At 35.7% G+C, this 17,018-nt stretch overlaps 1 protein-coding gene and 1 pseudogene across 1 annotated transcript; one reads left to right on the forward strand and one right to left on the reverse strand.

Annotated features, from left to right (window-relative positions):
* Positions 1 to 272: 272 nt before the first annotated feature.
* LOC120188168 (acyl-acyl carrier protein thioesterase ATL3, chloroplastic-like) lies at positions 273 to 2,576 on the forward strand. Its single transcript, XM_039191682.1, is given in 6 exon segments — positions 273 to 549; positions 782 to 882; positions 1,548 to 1,657; positions 2,215 to 2,257; positions 2,260 to 2,309; positions 2,395 to 2,576. Coding segments are annotated over 6 exon segments (648 nt in total). The 5' UTR covers positions 273 to 325; the 3' UTR covers positions 2,515 to 2,576.
* A 6,920-nt stretch (positions 2,577 to 9,496) lies between these two features.
* LOC120188272 lies at positions 9,497 to 16,587 on the reverse strand (annotated as a pseudogene).
* Between the last annotated feature and the right edge of the window lie 431 nt (positions 16,588 to 17,018).

The following is a 17,018-nucleotide window of genomic DNA, read 5'->3' on the forward strand; positions in this document are numbered from 1 at the left end:
TCATATCCAGGCAATATGTTAACGATCAGCTCAAAAGACTGTCATTTTTTTAACAAAAAAGACGAGTTTAGAACATATGAATAGTCAGGTGACCATTTTGTAACTTTTAATAGTCAATGGACTTAACAAAGCAATATCTATACTCGAAAGATCATTTGTAACTTTTAATAATCGGAAGACTCAATAAAACATTACCCTATAGACAGGGTACCATTTGTGTATTTTACCGTACTTTTTAATCTAGTTTATAAATTCAACACTAAACATTAAAGCAGCGTGCATGGAACCTATCGCCCATCCATTCTGAGAGGACCTTACAATCTCCATGATTTTCGCAAGCAACCTTCCTGCAAGACCCAACCAGCTGCTCCTGCCCTCGGTTCTTCCGGCGCACGCCGCCTCCCCTCCAAATGCTACTTTTCTCAATCTTCTCCCACCAGCTTCACCCTTCCCAATTTCTCCGCTGTTGATGCCGCCGCGTGTCCCTTCGCTCTCCACCGCTAGGAGCTTCTCTGCCCGAGCTTTTTTCGATCTCAAAGGCGGAAAAGGGTACTTTACGTGCAGTCTTATTAATTTGTTTTTGTTTAATTTTCTTAACTAGAACAAAATCGAGAAGATTTAAAGTAATCCAAGTTAAAATTAGCACATCTGTATCGCTTCTAATGAAAACTTCTTTTTCTTTCTTTTTTTAAGATTTGAAAAAGAGTCAATTTTTTGTCAATTTGAGTTCATTTTTACAATCGGGGAAGTGAATAAAATCAATGGATTTTGCGAATTGCAGAATGACTTCGTTCCATGAGCTTGAGCTCAAAGTCCGTGATTACGAACTGGATCAGTATGGAGTGGTTAACAATGCTGTTTATGCAAGTTATTGCCAACATGGTGACTCAAAAATTGCTTCGTTCTTATATTTCTTTTCAGTTTGTTTATCATTGCTTAATTTAATCTTGCAATTTATCAGCGGTGCTTCGAGCCGTCAACCATTGATGTGACTTTTCCTTCTTTTTTGGCTAGAATTTGAGTATAAACCATTGAATTGTAGTAATTTCTGGTCTCTGTTGTTCTACCACGGATTATTACTTCGTTGAATGCATTAAATGTTAGCCTTTTGGTCACATTGTTTCAAATTGCTGCATAGCTCAGAGGGCTGACTATGAGATTCTGAATTAATTGATTTAGTTTCTGAAGTACAAAGTATGTTCTTTTTAATTCAAATCCCATTTATTTTTGTTCCGAAAACCTTTTAAAATGCTAGGATTTCAAAAGGTAGAGGTCCATGAATTCAGGCTAGGATCACCATGGGAGAGTTCTTATTTCGAACGGTTTGTTCTCTTTCATTTCCAAAACTATAATGGAGATGACTTCATGCTGCTGGAATTATGCTGTTGCTAGTCATAGATGAAGTGAATGATAGAGGTTCTGACTTTGGTGCTTTTCCTTGCAGTTTACCCTGGCAGTTGGTTCAGCTCTTGCATGTTCATTATGTTCTGATCGCTGTATGTTCACATTCTGTTGATTTATACCAATAATCTTGCTTGAATAACTAGGTCGTTATGAACTGCTCGATAGTATTGGTGTCAGCTGTGATGGAGTTGCTCGCACTGGTGATTCATTAGCACTGTCAGAGTTGTCGCTCAAATTCCTTGGACCTTTAAGGGTATGCCACTTTCTTTATGTAGTTACTAAATCACTTTACCTATTTATTTAAGAACTTGTTTGAAAAGAGATGAAACATGTTGCTATCATTTGAAATTTCTTTGTTGTTTCTTATATTTTTTAAGTTTAAAAGTGAAAGGCAGAGCTTGAGAATGCTTTTATGTCTAAAGCAGCAGATATGTTTGCTGGGGGTTTTAATTTCTCTTCTAACAACTACAGAAATTAAATATTTCAACCAACTTCTCTGCAATCTACATAAGACTCTTCTGTACACTTTAACTAAATGCAGTGCTAGGATATGTGAGAACTGCATTTTTTACAGTGCTAAATGAATTTTATCGAAAAGTTGGGTTTGAATTTTGGAATCAAGTATATCATATATGCAGATTATGTTCGCATGACTCAAGAATTGAACTCGGAAAATTTATTAGAAATGTTTGTTATTGCCTATTCAGCATGCCTGCTGAAGTTTTTGATAGGATGATTAGCTTTTCTCCTGGGCTGAGCCCTTCCGTAATCTTACTCATGTCTATTTCTCCTGTACTTTCTGGAAACCAGAGCGGAGACAAATTTGTTGTTAAGGTGAGGATTTCCGACTCCTCGGTGCTCGCCTGTACTTTGAGCATTTCATCTTTAAGCAGCCAAATGAAGAGGTTTGTTATCATCAAACCTGAAACACTTTTATTTCAAGTCAAGGACTTGGTGTTTTCCTTAGTAATCTGATGCTTAAATATGCAGCCTATTCTGGAGGCAAAGGCCACAGCAGTATGGTTTGACAAAAACTATTGTCCTGCTCGTATACCTCCAGAGTTCAGATCAAAAATTTTTCAATTCCTTCGCCATGAGGAATCTGATTGAATTGTTGCTGAACTTGAGAGACCCTTTCGTTTGGTCAGCGAATGAAGAATATGATTCTGGATCGGTATTTCTTAAACAACTTTTATTGTTTTGATACCCTTAGGAAGGGATTCATATCTCTGAAAATTAGTCACTACATACCTCTTTAATTCAGTGTGTTATGCCTAATGCATAGACCACTCCTTTGTAGATGATAAAGGACAAATCCCAAGTGGATTCTAGAGAAGGCAAGGCAAAATGTATGCTTCTGAACATGATTGTATTTCTTGAGCCAACACATGAGCTTAATGTATTTCTTATGCCTGAATTGTTTTTCATGACATGTGAATCTAGCATCATACAACATCTTTCTAGATCTATATGCCAACAAAATTGGACGTTGAGCTTAGTAGCATACAATACTAATCAATGATTTCTTGTCCAGATTCCGGTTTTAACAGAGAACATACACATGGGAAATAGAAAATATGTTTGAAAACTGGACGAATTCTAATAAGTCATGGATCTTTAGGAGATGTTTATGAATAGTTAGAGTTAATGGTTTGGCTAAAATAGACAACAACATATAATTTAGAATTGAATGATTGGATACTTCATTTTTAATTCATTTTTAATAATAGTGTTTATGGTTCCATCTCTCTCTCTCTCTCTCTCCATTGCAATATGGACTTTTACTTAAATAATGGATGCCAATTTTTTCTGCATAGAACAGAACATTGGATGAATAATTCGTATAATATTTATTATTAAATTAAATAAATGAGTACAAATAAATATTTATTTAATAAATAAACGAAAATGAATACAAACATAGATTTAGACCACGACAGTTAATCAACCAGTAGTGTAGACCACAGCTCTGTTACTCTTCCTGCTCTTTGCCTTTTTCAAGCCTTATCAAACAACCTGTCCGCTCTTGACGAGGTGCAACTTCTATTTTCTGCCTGAGATGGAGTAGAGAAATTGGTTGATTTGCTTCTTCAATGCATCTGCAACCTGACCTACGGTACATAATTGACTTCGACTACCCCTTCAATTACTTTCTCAAGAATAAATCATACATACGATTCTTCATGTTTCATTTTTGAAAACTTATAAAATTTTTAGAGAAAAAAATAAATTATCAATAAAAAGAAAAAATATTAAAATTATATAAAAATTAAAAATTTCAAAGTACGATAGCTCCCATCAATCCTCTCTATTTATCCCTAATTATCACACTAAATCACATGTGTTATGCGACAGAGTGAGGCTCATTTAAAAAAAAAATAACCAATAATACCTACTCCTTGCACATAACTAAAAGTTCGGTGTGGTCGAAATTCAGAAGGGAAGAAAAGGAGTGGTTGTAGAAGTCAAGGCTCAAATGGTTTCGTGAACCCGACAGGAATACTAGATATTTCCACCTCTCAACTAGGGTGTAAACGAGCCGAGTTGAGTTCGACTCGACTCGAAAACTCACGAATTTAAAATTTTTAAATTCGATTTGAACTCAAAATCCTGAACAGAAATGTGAGTAGCTCGAAATAAAAAAAAATCTTGAACTTAACAATATTAAATCCTCAAACTCAAACTCGAACCTAAAACTTAAATACATGAAAGTTTTATTATATTTTTTTTAAAAAAATCAACACATAAATGTTAATATTATTAATATTTTAATTTTAAAAAAATAAAATCTTAATATATTATATTTTCAAGTTGCTCACGAGTTTTTCGAGTTGAGTATCAAGTAACTCGTTTCGACTCGTTAAGAATTCGAATCGAGTCCATTCATCTGAGTATTTATATAACCTTAACCGAATCGATCTCCAATAACTCGTGATATATCTCGTCTTATTTACAATTTTACTCTTAGCAATTATTAGAGGAAGTTTTAACCATATTCATTCAATTGGGTACCAACGAAGGTTGACCTGAATGGAAGGGACTCTAGTCGTTTAAGCAAGTAGTTTCTAATTCGAGCCTATGTGGATGCAGAGATATTTCTACTTTTACTGTCCGAGGATTAGTCCTAGGTAAGCCTGGGATATTTCGGGATATCAAAAAAAAAAAAAAAAATCAATCAGGGTGGGTGAGGATAGGATTATGGACCAAGTAAATATCTCTCGTGAGAATCACTTCAGATCTCATTTCAATGAGGTGAAAACTTTGCCAGTGAAAAGCTTGGGTGTCCAATTCAAAAGGCTGAGGCCGGAGTCCAAATTGGCTATTGAATCGACTTTCTCGGAAGAGGAAGACTGGTGGGCTTCATCAACGAAGTAGTGGGAGAGAATCAATTTGCGTTCTCTGCTGGGAAATAAATAATGGACTGCTCACTAATTGCAAATGAGGTCATTGATGATGTGCATCGTAGTAAAAGAAAAGCGGTTGTGTTCAAAGCAGACTTTAAGAAAGCATATGACACGGTGGATTGGGGTTTCCTGAACTTCGTGCAAAAAAAAAAGGGATTTGGTAAGAAATGGAGGAGTTGGATCCGCATGTGTATCTCTACAGCATCCATTTCAGTGCTAGTGAATGGGTCTCCATCCGGGTGGTTTAACATCAAGCGCAGCCTTGGACAATGTTTCCCTCTATCTCCGTTTCTTTTCAACATTATTGGTGAAGCTCTCAATGGGCTGTTAAGCAAAGCTGTGTAGGTAGGTTTGCTCAAAGGAATTTCGGTGGGTTCCGGTAATTTGAGCATCTCTCATATTCAATTCGCTGACGATCTGATCGTATTCTCAGAAACAGACGTTATTTCGGTTATTAATTTGAAAAGAATCTTGAGGATCTTTTAAATTTTCTCTGGTTTAAAACTCAACGTTAAAAAGTCTAAATTGTTTGGAATCAACGTGGATGAAGGTCAAGTCGCAGATTGGGCAGGTCGATTAAAGTGTGATTGGGACCGTTCCCCACAAAGTACCTTGGTCTCCCTTTGGGTCAATCAAAGAATTCGTCTGATCTTTGGAATCCTACCATAGAGAAGTTCTCTTCAAGGTTAGACGGTTGGAAAAGCAAGTATCTATCATTTGGTGGTCGCATAACGTTGGTTAAAGGCTGTTTTGGCAAATCTACCGGTGTATTTTATGTCCTTATTTCAGATGCCGGTTATGGTGGCCACTAAGTTAAACAAACTGATTGCAAATTTCTTATGGGGGTCTTTCTCCCGCAAAGGAATTCATTGGGTGAAATGGGAGAAAGTTTCTTGCCCAAGGGAGTTCGGAGGTTTGGGTTTCTTTGATATGAGATTGAGAAATCGGTCCCTTTTAAACAAATGAGTTTGGAGGTATGGAAATGAAGCGGACAGTTTGTGGGGAAAAGTTATTGATGCGAAGTATGCCTATGATATGCTTTCGTTGGTTCCCCGGCCTTTCGTGCCAAAGAAAGCTTCCTGGATTTGGAGGAATATAGTTGTCCAGCCTTATAATTCTGCAGACCCTTTCTATAGTAATATCAAATGTGCTATTGGGAATGACAGTCTTATAGATTTCTGGGAGGACTTTCGGACGGAAGTTCCTTCCCTTAAGGCGGCTTTTCCTTGGATATTTAGTGTTGCAGTCAAGAAGTCCGGAAAAGTTAGTGACTTTGGAGCAGTTTCTAACGGTGGCTGGGAGTGGAACATTGTCGTCAGGAGGCCCCTTTTTGTGTGGGAACATACGATCTGGGATGAGTTCATGAGCAAATTAAACAGAGCAGTTGCTGGGTGCTTCGAAAGTGATTGATTGCTGTGGACTGGCCCTGAAAATGGGGAGTATTCTCCAAACAGTTTTTGCAGGCTGGTCTCTTCCAGTGAGGGTGTAATGGACCCGTTTTGGAACTTGGTATGGGCCAACCTAGCTCCCCCAAAGGTCGAGTCCTTTGTTTGGAAGTTAGTCCAAAATAGGGTCCCTTCCTTGGTGGAGCTTGCAAAACAAAGCGTTTCAATCGAAGAGTCTGCTGTTTGCGGCCTATGTAAGCAGATGCCTGAATCAGTCATCCATCTTTTTAGCCACTTTCAGGTTGCATGGGGAGTGTGGCAAAGGTGGTGCTCTGCGTGGAACTTTCAATTAGCCGTTCCCGGTAATTTGAAAGATTTGCTTATGGTGGGGAGTAGCCATCGTCTTCATAGAGCAGCCAAACCAATCTGGTTAATGGATTTTTTTGGTATTGCTTGGACCATATGGTTGTGTCGGAATGAATCGATATTCAAGAACAAATCTTGAAGTGTTGATCAGATTTATGATACTACTTTATTAAGGACTGGTTGCTGGTGTAAGAGTAAGAGTAAATGGCCAGCTTCCACAATCCATGTTGAGGATTTTTTTAGGAACCCCAATGCTTGTGCGATCAGGTCTTAGCGTGCTGGTGCTCCGGCCCTGGAGGGCCTGTCCAGTTTTGTTTCTCAAGCTGTCTCCCGTTGGCCTCTATTGCTCTGCCTATGTGTCTGTGCTGTTGTGGTGTGTATGCCACGGCATTTCGGGTCCGCTGGCCTGGGGCTCTGGGTGCATATCAGTTGTGTTCTCATGCTTGTCTTCCTTTGTCTATTAAGAATCATTATTGTTGTTGCATATCCTAACTAGTGCTTTGTGTCATGTTTCGCTTTCTGTGAGGTTCCTGACCTGGTTTTCTTTGTCTGCTGAATTTAGTGCAGGATTGTTTGTTTTTCCATGGCTGCAGTGGCTTCATGTGAAAATGTGCTGATTCGTTGATTTGGATTGGAACATTTCAGTGCCACTATATCTCTTGTGGTTGCTCTTTTGCTTTGCTTGAGCCAAGGATCTTTTGTGGCTATTAAGCTTGATTATGCTGCCCAGGTTGGAGGCTTATATGAAGCATTATTGGTGAACTAGTTCTGGTGTTTCAGTGTGTTTTGGCAAGTGTTATACGAGTTGGATCCATGGTGTGAAACGAGCTATGGCTTGGCTGCAGACTTTGCCTTTTTGGCTTGTCTTAGCGTTTCGCAACGGTTGGAATCCTTTTTGGTTTGTTGTTTCTGTTGTAACGGTGATTGTTATGCTCTGTTTTGCAATCTAGTGAGTTGAGATACTTTATTTGTTACATTGGTTAGATGCACTCTTTATCCTCCATTTAGGTTTAGGAAGGTTTTTTTTAATGAGGCATTTACCTTTGTTTTTGTTTTGTATGTGATGCTTGATTAATGCCGTACAAAACTACCTTTTTTTTAATATAAAAAAAGCATTTGGGAAGCTTTTGTGTTTAGTTTTCGCTTGGGATCATCAACCTAAGCATTGTAACGTTCTATGACCAAAATTGTTGATTCAAAAGGACTATAAGATATAAAATACAAAACTTGATTAACTATCTTATAAAAATACGTTAGAATAAAATAAGAGAGCGGGATTTAATTTATTTAATATTTTTATATTCATTTTATAATTTATATTTTATGTTGATAACTATTCATTTTAAAAATGTCATATCTTCTATCAACAAGAAGTTGATTTAGTGGATGATGTACTATATCTTTTAAATAAGAGCAAGGATTTAAATCTTGTTGTTAAAGGAGTAAATTGAATTAGGAGAGTCATTTTCACCTCTGTAATACCTAATCCGAATTAGTCAATTAATAAATTAGATGCCAAAGATTATATAAAAAAACTTAATCTCATCTCTTCTTGGTATTACAATATATTATACCAAACATTTACAGATATGAAACTCAAAATTTAAATTGGTGAATATATTTTTTAAATATAATTATTCTCAATATCTTAATGAGATTATGTGATTTGATTTTCTTAAGATTGAAGTTTTCTCAAAACATAACCGATATAGGTTTGATTCTAATCAAAATTCTGAAGATGAAGTTATCATAATTTTTATTTAAATATAATTATAAAATACTTCAGTTTTTTTTAGAAAATATTTGAATCGAGATATAGCTCAAACATTTGATTTTTCATAGAATAACAATTTTGCCACTTTAACTATGACTTCATCAACTGCTATGAAATACCTTGACTATTTGATTTTACATAACGAAAATAGAGGAAAATCAGTTTAAAAAGTATTTAAAAGAGAGCGACAGAATTATAAAGAAACATGTCACAAAACTGTATCATTTCAATTGGACAGTCAATCAACTAATACTCTTGTTCCTGCCAAAGGAAACTTAAACATAAACACCACTGGCAGGTATGCAGGCAGCCGCCTGGTTTTTATCCACCATGCTCATCTCAGACTTCACCACCAGCCTTACAATTCCGGCCACCACCAACCTCCCGGTCTCTGGTTTCATGATAACCAGAGCGGAAATCGTTGCCCGCCGGATTCCTTTGCAATTCCAAGGATTGCGAAAACTGCAGTAAATAGAAAGGAGCAGGCAACTACTATCCAAGTGAATTAGTATAAATTTATGTTAGTAATTTATATGAAAGAAAACAATTCAACAAATACCGGTCATTGATGGTCTAGGGTCTAAGATCTGGGGTCTTAGGAGGGGAACAAATATTTCTCAGCAAGTGCAACTAGTAAAGAACAAAATTCTTATCGTTGGGCATTTAATAGCAGATTATGGAAAGAAATTTGAGGATTGCAATTTGCAAGTATGAAAACCACAAACTCCTTTCCATTTTCAGCCCAAAACCCTAAACCCTATACCCGTGCAAGGCAGCAATGTAAAACAATATGCATAATAGACAAAGTAAAAGTTCTGAATACATGCTTAAAGCTTGCTCTGCCTTTCAACAACAATTAACATCATTGAAAAGAAAACAGGCTTAATTTCTTCCATCTATAAGGGGATGGAAATGGGGGGGGGGGGGGGATGGGATTTAGATTACTGCATTAATTTTGATTTTCTACGAACCTTGTCTGTAAGTAGGCGCTCTTTGAGGAATTTACATACATACCTATATTAACATGAGACCAGATCCCTCGAACATTTGAGGTAGAACATTACGTATTCGACTCAACCTTGATTACCCTGGTATTGTATGAACCGCAATAACAACACTTGTGGTACATCCAGTGAAATGCTGCAGTTCCCTTCTTATCACAGTCATTGCACAGTATGTCCTGGATTAACAACATCGGTGTATCGGTATTCCTTAAAAAAAGCAAGAGCTTGAAGAAAACACTTAAAATGTCATGCATGATTTACCTCCTGTATTCTTCTGGAAGCTGCTCGGAAGCCAAAAGCGCATCCAGCATGCCAAAGTAAACCTGAAAAGAGATGGTAAAAATAAAGAACGAGTATAATTCATGAAAACCTGAAGATGTTAATAATAACATAACATAGTTAAACTATATATTTTAAACTGAATTTTCTATTTAGAGTGAGAAAATATAACATATACAAAAAACAAAAGAATATAAAACCCTTTCTAAAAATTAAATTCCTCCTTGAAATCCCTCATCTAAACGAACTTCAATTGTGTTGATAATGAGTAAATTGCATTCATTGTCCTAAAGGCTGCCTCAAATATCATTTCCGTCCCTCTAGTTTCAAACATCACATATTTTTCCTCAAACTCGACAATTGTTTAGAAAAATACCTCACATCAATCTAGATGTTCATCCTTCAACTAGCAGTAACTTGTCAATTGGCAGTTGCAACAGAAAAATGTGTATTCTAATTGGTATGTTGACAAATTTCTTAAATGTTCAATTGACAGAAGGATATTCTTGTTACAAATTGAAGATAAAATTGTGACATTAAACAGTTAAGGTTTATATGATATTTAAGGTGAACTTTAAGGAAGAAAGGTGACGGGTACAATTTACTTTGATAAGTCATATAAGTTATGCAAGCAAATTATAATGCCTGAACCTGATGCAGTATCCAAATATTCCAAATCTTTACGGATGGCTTTATGAAATTTGAATATGTTATCAATTGGTCGTAAGCTTCCAACATCGATAGAGCTAATATCTGTTTCCCAGTTAAAAAGACTGGAGTTGAGGGAGGGAGCAGGAGGATTAAAAGATAATGACCGCAAAGATTTCGCTGCAGCCAGAGAACTCATGCCCAGCTTACTATTATTCACTCCTAAAGCTGGGACACAACAAGACTGATCAGTACAAGATAATTTATAGCTATTTATTATTCCTGTCAACTGCAAAGAATCCGAGTCTTCCGAAAAAAATAAATTTCCACGCTTTACTGGCCTTCTATTATCATCTGCCTGAACACACATTGCCCTTTCCACGGTAGAACAAATAGAGGTGCATAAACAGCATGGTTGGTCAATATCCTTCTGGGTTCCAGTAAGTATTCTTGCAGGACAGCCATCAAATGCACCGGAAGACAGACAAACATCTGCAAAGCGACCTTTGCACACCCAGCCAGAAAATAGTGTAACCAATGCAGAGTTTGATGGTGGAGCTGTCCATGTAAAACGAAAGTTAGAAACAGACAAAAGGGAATAAAATAAACTAAAGGACTCGGTCAATAATAATCAAACCTGCCAAATACATATTTTGAAGGAAAGACCTAGCTTCTTCACTAAACGATCCCACCAACCATGGCAAGACACACTCAATTAATTTCAAGGGCATCACACATAAGCTCTGATAAAGAAGTTCCCTCTGTCTTTGAGGGCTAAAGTGCTTCCAAGCAAGTGGAAGTACCTGCAAGAGCAGCACAGCATACCTTAATGACAGAATTAGGGGTAAAAGAAGATGAGAAACAAGGCTTCAAGTGATATGTTCTGGTAAACTTGCAGATAAGCAGCACACCATACCTTAAAGACAGAACTAGGGTCAAAAAGAGATGAGAAACAAGGTTTCAAGTGATATGTTCTGGTAAACTTGCAGACAATTTGGTAAAACCATTATACAATGTCGAGAAATACAGAAGCATGCAATGTAATTATACAAAGAAGAAGAGTAGAAACTCATCAAATTGAAGCAATAAATACTTGCCTGTACTTCTTCACTATGGAAATGCTTCTGTATACTATCTATTATTTGATCAGCCTCTGAACAAAAATTTGAATAGAATTCAGCTGAAGATGAGTCAGCTCCCACACTTTGAATATTCTCGTTAAGGCACCTGAGGTTGTTAAATCGAATTTCTTCTTCTGCATGCTCCTGAGTAAAAGATAGTTCTGTATCTACAGCAGGGAATATAACTCTATCCTCAGCAATACTGCAGCAAGAGAGAAGATAAGTTAATTTCATAATAGGTATCTAGTATGTAACCAGTCACAAAGGCAGATAATAAGTTGTATCAATACTTTCATGCATCAATTTTATTAGTTTTTTTGCCTTCTGTGTCGCACACCACATCATAAAATTTGTGTTTTTTAGCCACCTAAAATAAAGTCTGGCTTCAAAAGAACATGCAACATAGAAAGTGTTAGCTATGAAGTAATAATAACCCTAATAAAAATGATTACTAATTTGGTATGCCTCTTTCAAACATAAAAACAGCTTTGTCAATAGCGCTTTATCAGAATTGAACTATTAAAAGGGAAAAAACATAGAAAATCCACACCTGTGAAAGATGCATACTTCAGCAATGAACTGCAGCCTCTCGTTGAAGCCAGATAAATCAGAAAAATCACCAGAAAGTTGTATTTTCTTAGCAGACTCAGCTATATCATTTAGTTCTCGTTTAATAGCATTATGCCAAAGCATAATTTCATCTATAGGACTTGACAGAGTAGAATCCTTAGGTCTAGAACTTAGCTCCGTGTATTTTCTTTTACAACTTTTGGAAGATTCACAAGCACAGTGACCACTTTCAGTTGGACTTGGTAAGACACTAGGCCCAGAAGCTTCGCATTGAGCCTCGTCTTTGCAATTTTTACATTTCTCAGCAGTCTTAATACCTTCCATCCAGGTGAAAATAATCTTCACGACAGAACTAAAAATGTGAGATTTGGTTCTAAAAGGAACTTTTGAGTTTTGGAAAATTAATTATTAATAATACCCTATATAAACTAGAAGTCTTGTCACCTGATGAAGAAGCTTCTCTCTTGGAATTATCTAGGTCAAGCACTTGCGCATATCTCGATGTTCATCAGATGATATAGTGGAGGAAAGCCATGGAAGAAAATCCACCATCATATTAACAGGTATGCTGCAAAGAAATTGCCATACAAGTGATGCCTGTTCTTCCAATGTAAACTTCTCAATAAGCAAGGGGAATACCTGCCAATTCCAAAGCAATCATGTGAAACTAAATGATAATTTTAAGCTAGGAAGTTTAACTCCTGATCCTAAAATTGAAATGGAATGCATCATGACAATTGATCATTCAAGATTATTATCTCAGCAATGTATGGGACACACATCAAGAACAAAACGACCAAAATCTGGTTTAATGTTTCATATGCAGCATTTGCCCCAAATATCTAACCGACCTGCTCCTCTTCCTTGGACATATGCTGAGTAATTGACGTCTGAAGTGTAACACCCCCAACCCGTATTCGACCCGAATACGAGTCCGAGGTATCACATTAACTTTTCAAAACTTTTTCTTATACAAAATAGTGAATAATTTAAATCTTTTATAACATATAACTTATTCAAAACGTTTATAAAACTATTCAGAGCTTATACAATACATTATTTTGAATACATGCCAACTAAAACTTTAGTTGTTAACATACATATTATTCATCTTTCTTCTGATCTGACCTTCGGTAAGGAGAACTGGCTTGTCTTGCTCCACATTGCTCTTTACTCTTCTCACTTATGTAACCTACGTGTGAAACAATCACACGCTAAGTCTATGACTTAGTGAGGCAATAAACATATAATGTAGATTATAACTTGTAATCATGCATGAACAATTACTGCTATCACATCCTATCCAACATATATCCATTCATACTATTCTCTTGTTTATATGATTCATTATGTTCATATATCTTATAACATATATAATAATCACTAACACGCATATATCATATCATATACATTGTATTCAATGTTATCTCTTATTAGCTCATGTACACATGTCACTAATTCTTTTTATCATATAAACATATACTAAACATTTCTATATACATCATGGTACACATATATCAGTTCACAACCGAACACACATCGTATCATATCAATTGATTTATTTACTCTCTTTAAATTCTATGTATTAGCCCATGTATACTTTTGAGAACTTAAGTAATGTGAGTACATTGAGGTTGTGCACCACTATACTGTCACCCCAGCTCGTATAAATGTTCCGAAGGACCTATCCAGAGGTCATAAAGAACCTTGACAACTGTCCATAGGTCCCGAAGAACCTAGGTAAACTGTCCATATGTTCCTTAGAACATAGGTATACTGTCCATATGTCTCGAAAGACATAGGTAAAACTGTCCATATGTTCCGTAGAACATAGGTAAACCCTCGACTCTTGGCATGCCAACTATACCCCTAGCTCTCATATCACATAACATGGGCATTATCATTTATAACATTTCATATCACTTGTTCTTTCTCTTCTGTCACATACCACATGTATGTGTAACCATATACTTCATATCATATCACATGTATCACATATTGCATATTCATGTAATCATATAGATCATGTCACATGGCTTATATCATTTCTCATATTCATATATATATAGTTCACTTTCACATATCACATTTTCCTTTTCTCCTATTTTTCATATCATGTCTCTTATAACCACATATGTCTGTCTTATCTCATATCCTATAATTCTTTAGCTTATATCTTATATCACATGTTTATATCATATAACTTATGTAATCACATATACTATTTATACTAGTTCACATAGCTTATTTCACTAACATGTATTCACACAATTCATGTAACATATGCAATAATATATATATCACATACACTCATTTATATAAGCTCTACTATGGAAAATAGACTTACCACTATTCCCATAGTATATCCCATAGACATGTAACTTTTCATGCATGTTCATTTCAAGCATATCAAATAATGCATATGGTATGAATTCATATCATGTTTCATAATATTGAATGAATCATGTATCAAAATATTAAATCTAGACTTATCGCAAGTCTAGAACTGAATATACTAACATAATCATGCTATGCATATGCACTCACCTTGGCCTCACTAAGTTCCAATCCACTTTTATGATTTCCTCTCTTTCGATCGAATCTTAACTTGATAATCGTTCCAGAACTTGTTCGTGCTCGATATCTATATAATCATACATTGATACATATCAGTATCCAATTGATATATTCTAATATATCATTTCTTAGACCAAAAGAAAGGTATAATTCTATTTTCCCTTGAAGTGCATCGATACATTCTGCAATGCATCGATGCATTCTTTAACATGTGCATCGGTACACAATTCACCTTCGATGTTCTAATATTAAGAGGGTGCATCGATGCACTAATTGCATTCGATGTTCATCTATTTGATAGTGCATCGATACACCTTGGATATGCATCGATGCACACAACCCAGAAATTACATTTGGATCCTGAAAATTCTTTTTGTCCTCAAATTCTACTTATTAACCCCTCCTTATACGGTTATACCTTAAAACTTATCTATGCATATGTAAACCTTCATATAACACTATAACACTTCACTATCCCTCATAATTCACCAAAATTCTTGAATCAAAGAATTTCATCAAATTTTACATGTGTTCTTAATTCAATTCTATCACCTCTAACTCCTTAATTAACCTTTTGACAAGTCAAATTTAACTTCCAATTTAAATTATCAACTCTCATTCAAAATTTCATTTCAAAGTTCCTTAACTTTAATTTCTTCTAACTCCTTCATCTTATGATTTTAAGACAACTTAAGCTTTTCTTAAGCTTAAGTATCACTCAATGATCAAAACCCAACTTAAATTTAAGCTAATAATTAACTACTAAGAATTCTTACCTTTACAAGTTGGAGTTCACGGCCGGGAGAAGAAAGAAGAAACTGAAGAAGACTCTGGAGAAATTCTCCCCTTTCCCACGTGCTTATTATCCTTTATAAAGGAAAATAAAAATCTTCCCTGTGAAATGACCATAATATCCTAATTATTTTCAAACTTTTCTATTAAATCCAACATAAAAATTTTCCAATAAGTCATCGAATTATTCAATCTTTTCTAAGATTGGTCACTAAATTTACCAAAATTCTATTTTGGTCACTGACCCGACTTTTGGGATGTTACATGAAGGGCTCCAGTGCAGGCTAATTCTCGCCTATAGTTTTCTTCATTTTGTGTATCTGAATTCAGCAATGAAAACAACTGATCAAACAGTACACTTTCACCCTCATGTTCAATTGAATATGTTGGAGCCACATTCTTCACACGATTATCAAGAGCTGGAAAGATAACCTACACATGAGGTAGCTTTGAACTCAGTAATAAGTCCCACACATCAGACAAATATAAGGTGGTGATGCAACCAACAAGAATCTCTTAAAAATAGAAGAACTCAAAAGGAAAAAAAGGACCTTGGAGAAACTATATTAGCTTCAATTAGATGATTAAGTACAATAAGGCAGTTCAGTTCACTGGAGCTTTCTCACATCTTTTGAGCCATCAAAGTAGGTGGCTACAACAGCGTGCTATACAGAAATTACCCCATATCTGAATATAGTGATACATTCAAGTTATATAATCAATCAAATTCGTTCGCTTTAACAATAACCTTTCAAACACAATAAAAGCATCACAAAATCTACGAATTTGGTAACAATTTCGGATAAGCTAATTTTGAGGAAGAGATTCAGAATTTTCCGAAAATAGTAAAGAGCACCAACAAATACAACACTCGTCGATTAAAAGGAACGGGTAAAACAAAGCCAAAACTAATATTCAAAAAAAGGAAGGAGAACAATGAGGAAACGAAAACGAAAACGTGCGAACCTCATCTTCTGCGTGGCAATGGTGCTTATATATATCACGAAAAAAATGACCTCTCTCCAACAAGGAAGTAAGATCAGATTCCAGGTGGCTGGTGGCAAAAGCCATGGCAGCTCGGTGGAGGCCATCGAGCTCAGCCTTGATGGCCTTGTGGAAGAATAGGAAGATGAGAATGGGGGATTTAGAGGCTGAATTTTTCAAGCAAGATTTGGACGGTTTGGATGGATCGATTGGATTCAAAGGACCTGCCATTATTGCTACTCCTCCTCCGGCTTCTAAGCACGAAAATGGAGTCGACATTATAGAGAAGCTACTTCGACATGGTTTCCGATTCAGATTTCCAAAATCCCTAGATCTTTTGCCTGTGCAAACAATTTGGAGATTTCATTTCACAGCTTCTTTTTATTTTCTTTGTATTTGTGGAAGTAAAGAAGAATGTGTTTCTTCTTTTGTTTGTAATTTTGCCTTCTATTTCATTTTAATTCTTTTTCTTCTCCCCCCGCTTAGCAAGATCAATGTGCTTTAATGATGTTAACAAAAATGTGGTGTTTAAATGTTTCACATATAATAATATTCTCCTACCTTAATGTATTTTGATTAAAATTAATTATGTCTGGAATTTTTAATTAAAATCAATTAACTTTTTTTAGTATAATAAACCATCACATTACTATCGTAACAGTCAACCTTGGTTAAACGAAAAAATTAATGTAATTAAATGAGTTTAAGGA

Source organism: Hibiscus syriacus, unplaced genomic scaffold, assembly GCF_006381635.1.
Source record: "Hibiscus syriacus cultivar Baekdansim isolate YM2019G1 unplaced genomic scaffold, ASM638163v2 tig00116939_pilon, whole genome shotgun sequence".
In the NCBI taxonomy this organism is placed as follows: Eukaryota; Viridiplantae; Streptophyta; class Magnoliopsida; order Malvales; family Malvaceae; genus Hibiscus; species Hibiscus syriacus.